General features: G+C 52.9%; 7 protein-coding genes across 7 annotated transcripts; 4 read left to right on the forward strand and 3 right to left on the reverse strand.

Moving 5' to 3' along the window:
• Window positions 1-223: 223 nt before the first annotated feature.
• On the reverse strand, window positions 224-954 carry CKM354_000648300 (uncharacterized protein; the record flags this gene model as incomplete). Its single annotated transcript, XM_044801803.1, has 2 exons — window positions 224-292; window positions 361-954. 2 exons carry the CDS (start codon window positions 952-954, stop codon window positions 224-226), a joined length of 663 nt encoding a protein of 220 aa, XP_044657738.1.
• Window positions 955-2,103: 1,149 nt separating this feature from the next.
• Window positions 2,104-3,657, forward strand: CKM354_000648400 (uncharacterized protein; the record flags this gene model as incomplete). The annotated part of the gene is made up of 1 exon (XM_044801804.1): window positions 2,104-3,657. The coding sequence occupies one exon, from the start codon at window positions 2,104-2,106 to the stop codon at window positions 3,655-3,657; it is 1,554 nt and encodes a 517-aa protein (XP_044657739.1).
• Window positions 3,658-4,520: 863 nt separating this feature from the next.
• Window positions 4,521-5,744, forward strand: CKM354_000648500 (uncharacterized protein; the record flags this gene model as incomplete). Its single annotated transcript, XM_044801805.1, has 2 exons — window positions 4,521-4,821; window positions 4,879-5,744. The coding sequence occupies 2 exons, from the start codon at window positions 4,521-4,523 to the stop codon at window positions 5,742-5,744; spliced, it is 1,167 nt and encodes a 388-aa protein (XP_044657740.1).
• A 61-nt stretch (window positions 5,745-5,805) lies between these two features.
• Window positions 5,806-7,465, reverse strand: CKM354_000648600 (uncharacterized protein; the record flags this gene model as incomplete). The annotated part of the gene is made up of 3 exons (XM_044801806.1): window positions 5,806-5,838; window positions 5,893-7,369; window positions 7,422-7,465. 3 exons carry the CDS (start codon window positions 7,463-7,465, stop codon window positions 5,806-5,808), a joined length of 1,554 nt encoding a protein of 517 aa, XP_044657741.1.
• A 611-nt stretch (window positions 7,466-8,076) lies between these two features.
• On the forward strand, window positions 8,077-11,104 carry CKM354_000648700 (uncharacterized protein; the record flags this gene model as incomplete). The annotated part of the gene is made up of 3 exons (XM_044801807.1): window positions 8,077-8,373; window positions 8,428-8,637; window positions 8,699-11,104. The coding sequence occupies 3 exons, from the start codon at window positions 8,077-8,079 to the stop codon at window positions 11,102-11,104; spliced, it is 2,913 nt and encodes a 970-aa protein (XP_044657742.1).
• Window positions 11,105-11,976: 872 nt separating this feature from the next.
• Window positions 11,977-14,338, reverse strand: CKM354_000648800 (uncharacterized protein; the record flags this gene model as incomplete). The annotated part of the gene is made up of 4 exons (XM_044801808.1): window positions 11,977-13,411; window positions 13,460-13,900; window positions 13,950-14,137; window positions 14,300-14,338. The coding sequence occupies 4 exons, from the start codon at window positions 14,336-14,338 to the stop codon at window positions 11,977-11,979; spliced, it is 2,103 nt and encodes a 700-aa protein (XP_044657743.1).
• Window positions 14,339-14,744: 406 nt separating this feature from the next.
• On the forward strand, window positions 14,745-15,370 carry CKM354_000648900 (chaperone EMC4; the record flags this gene model as incomplete). The annotated part of the gene is made up of 2 exons (XM_044801809.1): window positions 14,745-15,226; window positions 15,295-15,370. The coding sequence occupies 2 exons, from the start codon at window positions 14,745-14,747 to the stop codon at window positions 15,368-15,370; spliced, it is 558 nt and encodes a 185-aa protein (XP_044657744.1).
• Between the last annotated feature and the right edge of the window lie 270 nt (window positions 15,371-15,640).

Consider the following 15,640-nt stretch of genomic DNA (forward strand, 5'->3'; position numbering starts at 1 on the left):
GATTGCCACATGTCCCGGCTCCGCTTCGAAGAAAGACTGCGTTCTGGGATAGGGTTCTGGCACTATTGGCTGGTGGTCGTGGAGCCGGGTATCTTGCTCGTGGTGAAGGACATCTGAATACCAGAAAGTCGATACCAATAGATGGATAATTTGAGTGTTTCCAAGACAGGTAGCTAGATGGCGATGCCCTGGGTCAAGTCATTGATGAAAGAAGCAAGTTTCCTCATATGTCTTCTCGATTCGAATGTCGTACGTCAAGCGCAACCTGCAATGCGAATATAGTCAACAGTATCTGTTTTGAATGATCAGTCACTTCCTCAACCACGCAGAGTTTCACATAAAATAAGCGCATTCACTTACCAACAAGCTCCCCAACCCTACCACACCCAGTTCCCAACCGCCGCTCACAACTTTCCCATACACAGCCATGGCATCCTGCTGCCTCCAATACCTTATCGCGCCAATGACCACCACGATCAACGCGGCAAATTGCAGAATCACAGCGATAGGAATACTCAAGACATAAAAGCCGAAGACGGGATCCGGATTGGGGGCATGCTGTAATCTCCAAAGTTGAGCGACAACGACTCCCATCATAGATAAGGCGACAGAGGTACGCAGATAGCCGAGAAATGTGCGCTCGTTAGCCAGATGGTCGCGGCAGTCGACGTGGGGAACTGTGAGTTGGACATTGTGGCGCCAGAATTTCTTGAGAGGGGTGAAAGGGGATACTGAAGATATGGTGCTAGGGGTGAGGATGCGGGAGATGCGTCGCGGTGCTTCTGTTTGCTGATCATCGTCCTGAGGGGTCTGAGCAGCGGAGGTCGAAGTTGAAGGAGGAAGCAGTTCGGTTGCCTCCCGTTCGTGAGCCGGTATCCCATCTGGAATATGAGCTGGTTCTGGTTCGGGGATGGGAGGTGCATGCTTTGCGTGGCCTTGTCTCACTTCTGCCATCGCGAGTTTGGCACTTTGACTGTTGACCCTGGTGGCGAATGCAGTCCCAAGACTGCTTCGATGCCCAATCGCCAGCCCAGGATGAATTAGTGGCCTCAAGGAGCTCTGAGTTCGAAAGATAGCATAAACGCAGACGGACCTACCGTTGCACAGTCCATCGTCTCACCACTGACGCAGTAGCCGGACCCTCGGAGCTAGCCGCGGATGTCCCAAGGACGAGATCGCGACTACTCGACTCGAGACCATCGACATGATGGTGACAAGTCTCACGTTGCTGCACAAAGGCAGCAGGAAGTGGTAGAGGAGAGGAGGAGCATGCAGAACGCGTGAAAGTGAAAGCACAGCAGTGAGACGTGTTGGATGATGGCGTGCTCAAGCCAATCGTTATTCGGCAGTCGCGCTTTCGTTTCCTGAGCTTTTGCGTTAATCCTGCGTAACAGACGCAGCACACTGAGAACAATAGCCTGCCAAGCGAACTCAGTACTTGCAGCTGCGATACGGCTGAAGAGGCATGGTTCCATCTCGCAGAAGGCAAGCGGATTGAGAATTGCTTCTGAATTTGAGGGAGGAAACGAAAAGCCCTCTCTGGTCTCGGAGTGATAGCCCACCTGGCCTGGATCGCCCAAGGCTCAAATAATGGCTGAATAAGCCAATCGGGTAGCCGAATAACAGGTTGTGGTCAATGCCAGGCACCACCTCCAGACGTGCGGCTTCGAGGCGGATCTTTCGCTGTGCGAAGCGACCGTTGCGTTGCACGCCGATGACAATCTTTCACCTTCTCCCCGTCGCTGGTCTGCTCAGGGCTACTGTACGCTCTTGTACTTCGTGACAGCGAATGCTGTGTTCGGTGGTGAAACAGGCGTGCGTGACAGCGGCCGGCAGTGGTTACGAAGCATTACGAAGTTGAGTTCTGGACTGCCGAAGTCGCGAGGTCGAAAGTTTGTCCGCCACAAGAAAGAAGCATGGACATCCAAGTCACTCACTTCCACCACAGCACCGCATTCTCCGCGCGGAGCGAGCACTGAAAACCCGCTCGACTTCTCCTTCAACCTCCTCTGCCACCACCCTCTTCACCTCGCCTGTTCGTCGCGCCACCACCTCCGCCGTCTTTGCTCACGCCCGAGCCCCTCCATCCTCACTGCCGCAGCCATGGCGCTGTCCAAGTCGAACCGCATCCTCATCCTGCTGGTGATCGACTCGCTATTCTTCCTGCTCGAGCTCGTCACCGGCTATGCTGTCCACTCGCTCGCCCTCGTCGCCGACTCCTTTCACATGCTCAACGATGTCCTGTCCCTCCTGGTCGGATTGTGGGCCGTCAAGGCTGCGAACAAGACGGCCACTCCGAAGATGTACACATACGGCTACCAGCGCGCTGAAACACTTGGTGCACTGGTGAACGGTGTCTTCTTGGTGGCACTGTGTGTGACCATCTTCCTCGACGCCATCCAGCGATTTGTCGAGCCTCAGGAAGTTTCGAATCCCAAGCTGGTGTTGATCGTGGGTTGCCTTGGTTTGGCGTCGAACATGGTGGGACTGGTGCTGTTTCACGATCATGGACATGCCCACGGTGGCCACAGCCATGGCCCCGCAGGTGACTCTGTAAAGGACGCCGAGGAAGGACATGCGGGACACGATCATGGTCACGACCATGTTCACGCCAATGGAGAATCTCATGCCGGGCACAAGCACGATCACAAGGATACAGCCAGCGAAGCTACCGCCATCGCCGACGAGGCAGCCAACAGTCCTAAGAGGGCAAGACGGCACAGCAGGTCGACCTCGCGAGGCTTTCCTGAAGACTTCTCGGGCCCTAGCCAGTTCCGAAACTCTATCATTGCCATGGGCCAAGGCCGTCTCGATACTGTCGATTCGGAGGAGGGCAGCGAGGCTGGAGAAATCGTCCCTGCTCCAATCTTGACCGAGAATCAGCCATTGATGGCAGGAACCGCACAAAAGATCTCATATGGCAGCGCGGCAGTTGAGCGTAGATCCTTTGACCATCGCGCACACAAGCACTCCCAGCCACGGGAAGCCGGCAAGGGCCACGGTGGTCACTCGCACGGCGACCTCAACATGAAGGGTATCTTCCTGCACGTCATGGGTGATGCCCTCGGCAACATTGGTGTCATTGCGACTGCTCTCATCATCTGGCTCACCAAATTTCCTGGCAGATTCTACTTCGATCCCGCCATTTCCCTTGTTATCACATGCATTATTTTGGCTTCAGCAATTCCTCTCTGCAAGGCCGCATCTCGAATTCTCCTGCAAGCTGTTCCCCACGGCATAGAGGTCGATGATATTAAGGATGATATCGAAGACCTCGAGGGCATCGACAGCTGCCACCACGTCCACGTCTGGCAACTCAGCGACACCAAGCTTGTCGCTTCTCTTCATGTTCGCGTCACATTCAACTTCAAGGGTGAAGGATCCCAACGATACATGGCGCTAGCTTCTGCTATCCGAAAGTGCCTCCACGAATATGGCATCCACTCATCGACGATTCAACCCGAATTCCATTCCGAATCAGAAGACGGATCACAGCACGAGCTCGGTCAACCATCACGATCAGGCTCCGTTCGCGGCGACACGTCCTGCCTTCTTGAGTGCACTGACGATTGCGGTGGAGGCAAGAGCTGTTGTCCTCCAGCCGGTTCGAGTGCCGAAGACAGTCATGACCACAGCGGGCACGGGCACTCGCACTAAATCGATGCGATTGTCTCACTCGATCACGATGACTGAGAAGAGCTTTCCTTCTCCTCTTCAGGCGCACACTTCTTTGACCGCACCGATCGCGGGAGATCATGCTTCGCGGTGTACTTTATTGCATCTCGCTGTCGTTAGTATGGTGTTCGATGGCGTCTAACAGTACGGGCTCTTTCTGCCAATTTTTTTCCTTTTTGTTTCCGCGAAAGAGCTTCCGGTAACACGCTGGCTGCGAGTCACAGGATGCAATGAGCATGGTTTTAGCCAAGCTCATAGGGGTGGCTCTAATATTCTAAGATATGTGGGTGCGCGTTGTGCTTAATGGGTGGACTGGACAGGCTGGGCACGAGCTCGTGTGGGCATTGCGTGTGTGGGAATTCGCCAGGAGTGTGGTGTATGATAGAAAAGTCCCTTTTCGAACGGCCGACTGTGCGAGGGACCGATAGACGCCTCTTTTCAGGCTTCTGGTACAACAATGTATGAAGGTGCTCAAAGATTGTCTTTTGTTGTCGCTTGATTTCTCAGGACGAAAGAAGCTCAAGCAACCACCCGCGGACGCCGGCTGAGAGCTGCGCACTAGACATTTCTGGTTGTGCCTAGGGAAGTGGCGCCTTCCCTATCGAGACAGTATGGCTTTGAGTTCGCACTATGATTGCGCTAGTACTTCAACCATGCTCTCGTCAGCAACGGAGTTCACGATACGCTAGAAATCAATGCTACCGTGATCAAAGCGACCACATGGCATTACAAGTTGTAGAGCCATGTCGCAAGCGACTAAAGATATATATTAGAGCGGAAAAGGCCCGACATGTTCGCTTTCCAGTCGAAATTCCAGTTCACAGCTTTCACCATTGTCAGTCAAAATGCTCTCCAACACAGTACTCTGGCTTGCTTCGACAGCACTGGTCACAGCTGCTCCACACCATGCTCGCAGTGCACTCACTTGCACAGAAATCGACATTCCTGTCAACATTTCGTCTCCAGTTTTGAGTCTGCCTAACAACCTCAATCTCTTGTCTGTGCAGGACCCTTCGTTCTTAAGCAAATTCGTGGCCGGTCTAAGCTCGACGATCGCTGCGGGTCAATACAGCATCGGAGCAAGATACTGCGAGCCGACAACAAACATCGCTTCAAGAAGAAATACTTTACAAATTTTGGTACATGGTGAGTCTCACATACCATAACTTCATGATTACATGTAATCCTGACACACATTCCCAGGCAGCACTTATACCAGAGACTACTGGTCCGGCCTCGCAGCCCCCGGAACCCAACCCAGTCAAGACCAATACTCCTGGATCCTCTACGCCGCATCTCAAGGCTACCCAACTCTGTCCGTAGACCGCCTCTGCAACGGAAATTCAACACGAGGTTTAAGCGCAAAAGATTGCCAATTACCAACTCAGGCCGAAGCTCTTTACTCTGTGATTCAATCCGCTCGTCTAGGAACTCTACCTGGCGCTCAACGCTCTTTCGATAAAATCATCTACGCCGGCCATTCTTATGGCGCAATGGTCGGCAATGCCTTATCGATCCAACACCCCGAAGCAGTAGATTCCTACCTCATGACGGGTTTCTCTTTCAAATTGCTTCAAGGTCAGGCTGGTGTAATCGTTCAATCAGGTTTCCAACCTGCAGCAATAGCTCTCCCACAAAAGTACGGTCACCTCGACCCCGGCTATGTAACCTCCACAAACGGCGCCGGGGTCCGTAGTGTTTTCTACCACGGGAATTTCGATGACGCTGTCTTTCAACAAGATTTTTCGAAGAGAGGGACTCTCACGATCGCGGAAGTTTATACTGCGACGTTTGGTCAGATGAATTCTCCGGGTTATACTGGGTCGGTGTTTGTTTTGAATGGGAATGAAGATGGAGTGTTTTGTGAAGATGGGCCTTTGCAGGCTGTTTTGGGGGTTGCGGGGGATTGTTCGAAGGGGTTTTCAGAGGGAGTGAGAGAGGGGTATCCGAATGCGAGGGCTTTTGGGTTTTATAATACGGCGAATACGGGGCATTGTTTGAATACGCATCGGACTGCGCAGGAGAGTTTTAGGGCGGCGCATGAGTGGTTGGGTGGGCAGGGGTTTTAGGATATGAGAGATTATTTTGCTGCGATGGAATTCGTTGATAGAGTAGATATGCAGTCGTGGGCTATACCGAGATCTCGTTGAGTTTCAAAAGAACCTGTTGAAAGAATTAGTACCATCTCGGAGGCTGCATTTCAGACAGCTCACTCACCTGATTAATAAATTTCACACCCACAACGACTCCATCTTGATCTTCGACCTCACTGATCTCTTCGTACTCATCGTTATCAGCATCCAAACAAGTAAGACAGTCCACAACAACCTCAGTATACGTATTCCCCATAATCGGCGGTAAGCGACGCTTCGCAAGGCCCACGAGGAGATCTTTGAATGCCGCAGGTGAGAACCCACGCAGATCAGCAGCGCTGACTTCGAAGGCCTGGCCGGGACCCGATATCCTTCCATTGTGGTCGTACAACACGAATGGACTCCAGAGGCCGATTTCAAGCAAGCAGACGCCGAGACTGTAGATGTCATGTTGCATTTTGTATCGCTCTTCTGGGAAAGAGCCTTGTCTCTCGGGGTGGCGGTACATGTTTTGTTCCCAGTTTGCTGAGCCTCGGAGGTAGGTGTTTCCGTCTTCGCTTCGGACTTGTTCGAAGCCGATGAGATAGAAGGAGCCGAGGGTGAGGTCGTCTTCTGCAGTGGGGCTGAGGAAGCTGATGAAGTTTTCAGGGCGAATGCCTTTGTGTACGAAGGCTAGCGTGTGGACGTAGTTCACTGAGGTCGCGATTCGTTTGGCGAGGGCGAAGCGATCTGTGAGAGAATGTGGTTGCTGCATGAGTAAGCTATTTCGTAGACTCATCGGTGTTCCGGCTGATGGTGTGTCGAATATCATGTCGAAAGAGGCAACGCGGCTGCCTGTGACATGGCGCATCTTGACGACTCCACGACAGCGTAGAACTCCAAAGACGGCCGGGTCTACTGCGCGAAGTTTTCTAGCCAGGCGTCGGATATCTTGTGCCATGGTGTCCGCGTTCGAGTGGCCCGGGCAAGGTATTGAGTCTACGATGTACGAAGTAGTGGCACTGTGCTCGCGGGCAATCGTTGCTTGCGAATGAGGCACACGTCTCTTCTCCATCCTGTCCAGTTCAGCCGGCGACAAGAAGACGTGGGTATCAGATGATTCGGTCTTGCTGATAGCAGCGCGGACTTTGGTAGCCCTGCGCAGTAGTACAGTGGCCTCTTTCGAGCTTGAGGAGGTCAATCTTTTCAGCTCATCGTCAATTTTGGGGTTCGCGATCTTCATGATTAAGAACCAGGAGGGGTCGTAAATGGCAGACCATTGAGCTAGTTCGGATATGAGGCTGTCGAGGTAGGGCTTGACGAGCAGGTACTTGGTGAGCTTGAGCTTCCGCCGAGCGTCGGGGCTGGCATTCCCATCCTTTTGCTTTTTCAGCAGTCCTTCGACCCGCTGTTCCGCATATTTGATTTTGCTCTGCAACAGTGACAGGATGGAGATCTGAGAAGCTTGATGCTCTTCTCGAAGTCCTGCCCAGGTTGACCTCGCAAAGTCGAGCTGCACCTGAGTGCGACGCCAATACGACTCGATCTTGACGGCGCGGTCTTCAATGTCGCTCCTCGCATGCTTCAATGTGATGATGAGGTCGACAAGCCTGTTGCCCTGTCTACGCGACAAGTCAGCCAACAACGCTGAAATGGGTTCAGAAGATAGAGTACCCCAGCACGATGCCCACGACGGATACTATAGCGCCCGCCTCCATTGCCGGTTTCAGGAATGTCTTGCGCAATGAACAGAGTAACGGACACTGCCGCCATGTCGACGGCGGCAGGGACAGCTATGAATGTGAGGCATCAGGGCTGCTGCGCCTTCGCTCCCGACGCGGCGTTCGGTGCGGTCCTCGCAGCTCATGCAGCGTGGCGCCATGAGCGCTTAGCTCCGACAACACGACGACGACCTCAAGTTGGTGGGGGAGAGGGAAGTGGCAAAGTGGTGTAGGTTAGGTTCTTCACGGCGGACGCCAAGCGGTGTTAGTCAGCACGGAATTGCCTTAGCTGACCGTACCTGCTCTGCTCTACTGGTCGCACGTCGAACGTCTTCTCGCAATGATACACCGTGTTGCGCGCATCCGAAGCTACGCACACGATGATGAAAGCCATTGCCGCTGTCGCACAGGTTGATCCTGGCGCTCCCTCTGCGGAGCGGCGCTGCCAATCATGTCCTCCCGCGCCTTTGTGGCTTGCATGATCAGGCTGAGCCCCTCAGTGCTGCGGAATGGAATAAATCCTCCAGCAAGCATGGCCTCGGAACAGCGTGGGCTGCAGACGACAAGAAGCGGGCGGTAGCAGCATTTTACGAGATGCAGACGACGATATGCCACGAGCGACAGACATCGTGCTTTTAACGAAGCTCGAAGCACATTTGACAGAGACTGCACATACTGTCCACACGAAGCACATCAACGAAGATGGAGAAACAGTATGGAAGAGAGATGCGAGGTGCCTGGGCAGAGGTGGTTTTGGCGAAGTGTTTCGCGAAGAATGCATCGACGGCCCTCTGCGAGGGACACTACGCGCCGTGAAACTTATTCAGAGACCGAACTCTTCGAGATCGCAACGCATCGACTTCAGCCGGGAATTGGAAGCTATCGCACGATTTTCCCAGCCGCAAGTATCGGACATTGTCTGACATCAGATACTGGGGCTCTGACTAACACTTCTGTAGTATGAGCTCCGTTTCGTGAAGTCGCTCGGGTGGTACGAGACGTACGACACGATCTTCATTGCAATGGAATTCCTCGAGTACGGTGACCTTGAGCAATACGCTAGCTGCCCTCTTCCGGAGCACGAGATGCATTTGATTGCCTCTCAAGTGCTTCAAGGGTTAACTTTCATGCACTCACAGGGTTATGCACACAGAGATCTGAAACCTCAGGTAAGCGACAGGCGACCTGTAGTACACATACCGAGAATGCTAACGAAGTGGCTCTGGACAGAATCTGCTTGTGCATCGACCGAGGCCGCAGTGGCAAATTAAGATCGCTGACTTTGGACTCAGTAAAAGGGTCGCCGAGAATCTGTCTTCGCTGCATACACACGTGGGCACTCAAGGTTACATGGCACCGGAAGTGCTTGGACTTCTAGACAACGATGACTCGGAGGACAGTGACTCTGACGATGATTCTGCGCCTTCCTATTCGAATGCTGTAGACATCTGGGCTCTCGGCGTCATAACCTTCTTCATGTTGACGACACAGCTTCCTTTCTCGGCCATGAATCTGCGGCCACTGAAGAGATATGTCAGAGGCAAGACCGTGTTTCCCATGGAAGGTCTGCGTAAGGTCAACATCAGCGACTCTGGCTGCACATGGATCGAGTCCTGCATGGCCCCTTTCCCGCATGACCGGCCGAGCGCAGGCTCCAGTGTTCACGAACGGTGGCGACCCGAACCTGCGCATTTTGATCTTGCAGATCCAGACTCCTTGACTTCGAGTGCTCCTAACGCCAGTATAGCAACGGCTAGCTGGAGAGCAATAGATAGTGTCTACGCATCTGAGTACCGTGTGTCAGCGGCTAGTAACACGCGCAAACTGGCCGAATCGAGCATTCCAGTAGTAGCAAATCCGGCTCTACCAAACGCCAATCATGTATCACAATCTCTGAACACTGCAGCGACAATCGAGCGCGCAATTGGAGAGCAAGAAACGCAAACGCAGGTCGCAACAAGCTCGATGAATTCGTTACCAGACAGCCCAGCAGATCGGGAGTTAGATGCGCCCGCTGAGCCTGCACAAGTCTTGCCGAACAACGTAACTCCTCTCGGATCAGTGACTTTAGAGCAAAACAGATACGCTCAGGCTACAACGAGCTCGGACATTGCAACAACAGACGCCCCGAGAGCTTCACGGCTGAGCCTGCAAGCCGACGCCGCACAAGATCCCTCCAACCTGCATACCGCCTCTGAAAGCGAGAAGAACCGAGGAGGCAACAAAATTATGGAACTAGCCGACACCAATTCAGTTGCTTCGTCTGGCCACTCAGTCAGGACGACGGTGACTCTGGATCCCACTATGCATTCCAAGAATCCCGTACGCGAGGCAGATACCTGTGCATGGCTAGAGCACATGGCAGTTTCTGTGGATAACAGAGTATTAGGAGCCATTTGCGGAGAATCAACAATGTTGCGCATAAAGTTGCGCCTGTGGAGCACATTCACTGGCAAGACTCTATACGAGCAGGATGTGAGCGCGACAATAGCGGTGTGCGCCAACAACGAAAAAGTGAACCATCACTCTCTGGCAATTGGGCCAAAAGGTTCTTGTGTGGCAATGCTCACAGCCGACTGCACAATCCACATCTGGAATCTCAACCACAGCCCATCAACTCACCGGACGTTAACTGTGCCTCCAAATCTCTCTGGTGACGAACTCTGGTCAGGAAAATGGTCCAGCTCCTGTGCATCAAACGATAGTCCTCACATAGAGTTCTCGGGAAACGGCAAATTTCTGGCGTACCATGCCAACGGTAGCCACGTTTATGATGTGGCCACGATGTCCTTAAAGCATGAAGTGCGAAGAGCAGACCTCCGCATAGCTCCTCATGCCTACCGAACGATCAGCCCGGACGGCCAATTCCTAGCATACATCCGTTGCGTGGTTTCCGAACGAAACGTAGATCAGCTTCATTTCTGGAGCATTCACACAGGCCGTCACGAAAACGGCATTCTATCTCATGTCACAGCCTCTAGGCAAGTCTGCTGCCCAGGGAACAATCATCCCGTGTACGCAGAACATCCAAGCGATCCTGTCTGGCTTACGCGGCCTCTCTTTTCCAAAGATGGTCGCCGAATGTGCGTCTTCGGCACCGCGGGTATCCGTATTTGGGACCTCAGCTCGGGACAGTTTTTTCTCCTGAGCCACTCTGGCGTTTCCAAAATGATCCACAACGATCACAACGACTTGTCATCAAGACTCGCTTTCTCTCGTGCCGGTCGATTCCTTGCTGCACTTGCAAGTGAGGGTGGCCACCGTGGTACAACACCCCTCGAGTCCACACTTTGGGTTTGGGATCTGGAGATGAGTGGTTGTAGACGTGTTGAGTTGCCAACTGATCTACGGTGCTTGAGGCTTGTCTTCCGCGACGACGATGTTTTGCTCATCATAGGTTATGTGCGGTTCACACGGGCCTCGAATGTAAGTGTGCTCCGGAAATGGTTCCACTTACCAGGTATTGAGGTCGGCATAGAGCTACTCTTATTGAGCCCAGCACTCGACTTTGGCTTCCTGCTGCGTGACGGACCAATTGATTTACAGCGTAACCTGTTCACTTTCCGCCAAGAGTCTATCGACTACGTTCGACAGTGGATCGAGGGCCCTACTCCGGTCACGCAGCCGAAGGCTTAGCTATCGAGGTTGCCATAAGTAATGGAGATCCCTACCCCGGCTGTAAAGCTCAGCAGCCCAAATCCGCAGCCGGCAGAGTGGGGACTGGAGTCGAGGGTGGAGCCACTTGGAGGAACAGGCATCTCGGTCTCGGCGTTTGGTCTGCACTAGCACGACACCGGTCACGCAGTAGTGGCAATGCCAAACTGTTCTGAACTGCGTTCCTGCTCCAGGTATTCCGTCGAAGCTGTATGGGTCAACGATTTCGACTCTATTATCCAGGGGCTCTTCTCAATGCTCATTGGTCCACCCGGTACGTCACTTATGACTCTGGAGATATCTGGGCTGGGGAAAGATCCTGTGGATACGGCTCGATCAAGATACGACAGTGACAAGCAAGGAGAACCGCATCTAGCTAGATGTGAGCTTGTCCTCCATGACCATTGTGAAAGTCAGCATTGTCTCCAACGCCAACTTCGCCTCTACCGCTGCGCCAACACACTTCAAGCGATATGAGGCTGGAGAGAGAGCGATGGTGCCCTCCTTCAACGCGGAGTCGTTGACGAACTTGAATGTTGAATACTCGCTGTGGCGGTAGGGAAATGTTGCTCCGGTGGTGATCAGAGACGAAGGGCCGGGTCTGATGAACCAAAATATGACTATTCGATGCGTGGGGCGCTGTGGAGCCTTTGTTGTAGGTCGTGTGAATAGCTGCATAGATCGAATCTTTGTACAAAAGCTACTGTTGACACTACACATTCATCCGTGGCACTTCGCCTATTGCTAGAATGAGCTCTTTCCTGCCTTTCTGCGTTCGCTCGAGCTGCAACATACAGCAGGTCTGGAATCTCCAATCAGTCCAATACATCACTCCTCCCTTCAGCCATCATCTCCTAAAACGATAGCAAATCGCCTTCCCCATTCTGCACGTGCGTCATGGGCCTCACAGTCCCTAGCCCCTGTCCCTGGTTCACAACATACATCTGCTCAGGATGACCGCCTCCGGTAGGACTCGACGCGAATCCATCGTTTGCAACCCCTTGACCACCAACGCTCGCAAAATACGCATCAGCTTCATCGAGCACATGACCACTAGGCTGCTGCTGTTGACCATTGATAGCAGCCTGCGCATCTGCAGCGACCATATTGGCTTCCTGCTGTGCGCGCCACGAAGGTAATTTCTCTCGCTGGAGAGCGGGACTGTCTTGGAGTCTTCGAGGCCGTGTTGAGCGGAAGACAGTCTGAACGGGTTTGAGGTACACTGTGGCCAAGGTTCCGACGACCAAGCACATTTCTTCCAATGTCACGGGGTCGAGCTTCTCACTCTCAGCCGTGATAGCAGGCTTCTGGCCCATGACGATGCTTTTCGCGGCTGTAGGGTTGCTGCTTAGCAATCGCCAATACATGTACCCTCGATCTCGCAGATCTGGATTGTCGGTCTCTTCCGTCGCCCATTTGAGAACTTTGGGGACCAGATCTTGGCCTTTGCTAGGTCGTTGTATGAACAGCTTCACTGTCGCAGTGAGAAGTGCGAGCTGCACTTCGTGTGTCTCGTCCGCCCAGCTGTCGAGGAAATCCTCCAGAAGAATCTCTGAGTTGTCGATGCGGTCTGCATATTGGCCAATAACCCATATCATCGCCGCCTTCGCCTCCGGTTCGTCTAGTGAATCCAAGTTTTCGCATAACGTTGAGATGATCGATTCATATTGGTTCGGGTATTTGCGGAAGATGTTCTTGATAACAACTGTGGCCTCCTGCACAATATATGATACCTTTGTTGATACCAGCTCCAGTAGTGTTGCTATGCAAAGCTTTGCTGCGGGCTCGATCTTGATCGCCAGCTTTCCGATCGCACGCACTGATTTGCGAACAAAATGTACGTCGATCTCCGTTGCGTACTCTCGTAGCTCCGTCAATACTTCCTTGATGTTCTTCTCGTTGGCCAGCATGAAGATGAGTTCCAACTTGGTGACCTTCACGTAGATAGGATCGTTGTATTTGCAGAAAAACACTCTGATGTCGTTTCGCAGCACCTCCGGTCTTCGCTGCAAGATGAGCAAAGCATTTCTTAGTGCAAGGTATTGGATCTCAGACCCCTTGCTGAGTAGTGTGACTAGAGGTGGACTCAGCTTCGCACACAGTCCAGCAATCGTCTTGTCGGAGTCGATGTAGTTCATCAGGTAGAGGATGACCCGAATGCATGTCAGTACGACTGCGGAGTTCGTATGTGACAGTCGTGGCGTGATTCTGTCTGCAAGCAACGCTGCTTCTTGTGTATCTTGAGGCACATATGATGTGAGTGCCTCGAGGATGTACGTTTGTCCCCATCTGCGCACAATATCAGCCTGAAGAATCAAAACGTCTTGGGATGCTTACTCGGAGCAATCTGGCAAAATCTGAACGATTTTACTGGCATTAGCATAGTCGATCGTCAGTTTAATGCTTTCACTCCGTTCCCAGATGTCCATCAATGATGCCAGAGCAGATGACACAACTGTAGGGTTCTCGTCCCTCAGCATGAGGTTGAGTCTGTCGATCAAGTCGCTGCGTTCCACCAAGTGTCTGTCGTGGTCGTAAACTTTGGCTACTGTAAAGGCTGCTGTTTTCCGCACGTAAGGATCTGGATCTCGGAGAAGGCTCTTGAGTGGTTCTACTGATGCTTCAACATATTGTCGCACGTGGACATATGACAGAGTTCGTAGGGAAAGTGCGCGTATGAGGGGGTTCGTATCATCCAGATCCTGTATGAGTATGGGAAGGGCTTTTAGAGCGATGTCTGGCTTCATTCGTGCGTAGTTGACCAGGTAGAGAAAGCACCTAGTTTCCTGGTCAGTATCGTCTGGTGGCAGAACCGAAGCCCACTCACATCTTCTTGATCTCCAAGTTCGGTATGCCCATACAACCTACGATGTCCGGAAAAAGCGCGACCATGTCGTTGTTGCTCATTGTCATGTTCGCAACAATCTTCTTGAGCGCGATCTTCTTAGTCAAGAAGTTCTTGTCCTTCTTGCCTCCACCTTGATTGAGCTCGAGCTTGAGCTCTGCAACTTTGCCCTGTCGCGTTTGGGGTAAGCTTGGGTATGGCGAAGGAACGACGAACATGTTGGCCACGCAATAAGTCTGATCGCGTAGGCGAAGATAGTCGCAAGACTCTGACGGAGAAGGTGCTGCGCTTCAGGAGGGGTGGTGGTGTGCGCAGCACAGGGTGGAACGTACCCTAGCGAAGAACTTCGCATCCTGCCCGGCCGCACTCATGTTGGCTGCTCTGGCGCAGCCACCAGGTGGCAGCTCCCGTTGTCAAGCTCTACCGCCGGCAGCGCGAGTCCTGCAAAGCTCCCATGCGACTATGTTCGGCTCCAGGCCAATGCGATTTCAGGGAAAGCCGAGTCGGTCTTGTGATATGGCTGCGTGCGGGGCTGTGGCTGCGAGTCGCGTGAAGGGCACAGATATCGCGTCGGGAGTCTCGTCCTGGCTGGGAGTGGTGGAAGGCGATGGTGGAGCGGCGTCTGGCGTTGATGTCCGTTGTCTCCTGTCGATGCTCGAGCTGTCGCATGGGATGAGGCTTCGTGAGATCGCTGATCACATGTGGCTTGGCGCGCGCCATCAGGCAACTTCACCTCGATAACAGCACCAGCTTCACTAATCTAGACACCAATCCATCATGGCGCTCACCGTACCCAGCCCGCAGCCACGATGGCTCGTCGACCTGAACAGTAATTCTCTCACCAAGCCGAAGAACACCAGTCTACCCGATCCGCCCGGCTATACCGCGCCGACCACAACGAATGTTTCCAGATCCAAAAAGTCCGTCTCGACTCGAAAAGTCCCTACGCCAGAAGAGATGGACAGTCTGAAGCTCAAGAAAGCATGGGAACTTGCCATTGCGCCAGCAAAACAACTCCCAATGAACGCGATCGGAATGTACATGACGGGCAACGGGCTACAGATCTTCAGCATCATGATGGTATTCATGCTGTTCAAGGGACCTATCCAGGCGGTGCTGAACCTGCAAAACACATTTGCCAGACTCGAGAGTCGGGGCAACAAGGAGCAGATGATTATGGTAAAGCTGGCGTTCATCGGGTGCAACTTGTTGGCCCTCGCGCTTGGTGTATGGAAAGTGAATGCGATGGGACTATTACCGTAAGTGATACACCAGCCGGTCTCTGGGTCGACTTGAAAACAACTCATATGCTAATCTCTGACAATAGGACGACGAGATCAGATTGGCTGGCTTGGGAAGCTGCCAGAGAACCGGCGGAAAGAGCGTATTTTGTGCCTTCATAATGACAAGCAATGGGAATGAAACAACGCCTTACTGCTGTAGCGACTCAGACATCCAATTTCCAACGTCTGTTGTCATACAATTATTTGACGTCTCCATGGTACAGACTCTGGTACGCACTCATACAACTGCACTAACGAGATTAGGCACGACAGATAAACACGTCCAACCCTAGACATGGTCGCAGAAGGTGGCATCACTCTTGAACAACGAGAAAGGTCCCGATCTTGCTCAACTTTGCGTATTGAGCTTCGACAAGCTAAGCTATCTGC

The sequence above is a fragment of the Cercospora kikuchii genome (genome assembly GCF_019650295.1).
Source record: "Cercospora kikuchii DNA, contig_00004, whole genome shotgun sequence".
NCBI classification, from domain to species: domain Eukaryota; kingdom Fungi; phylum Ascomycota; class Dothideomycetes; order Mycosphaerellales; family Mycosphaerellaceae; genus Cercospora; species Cercospora kikuchii.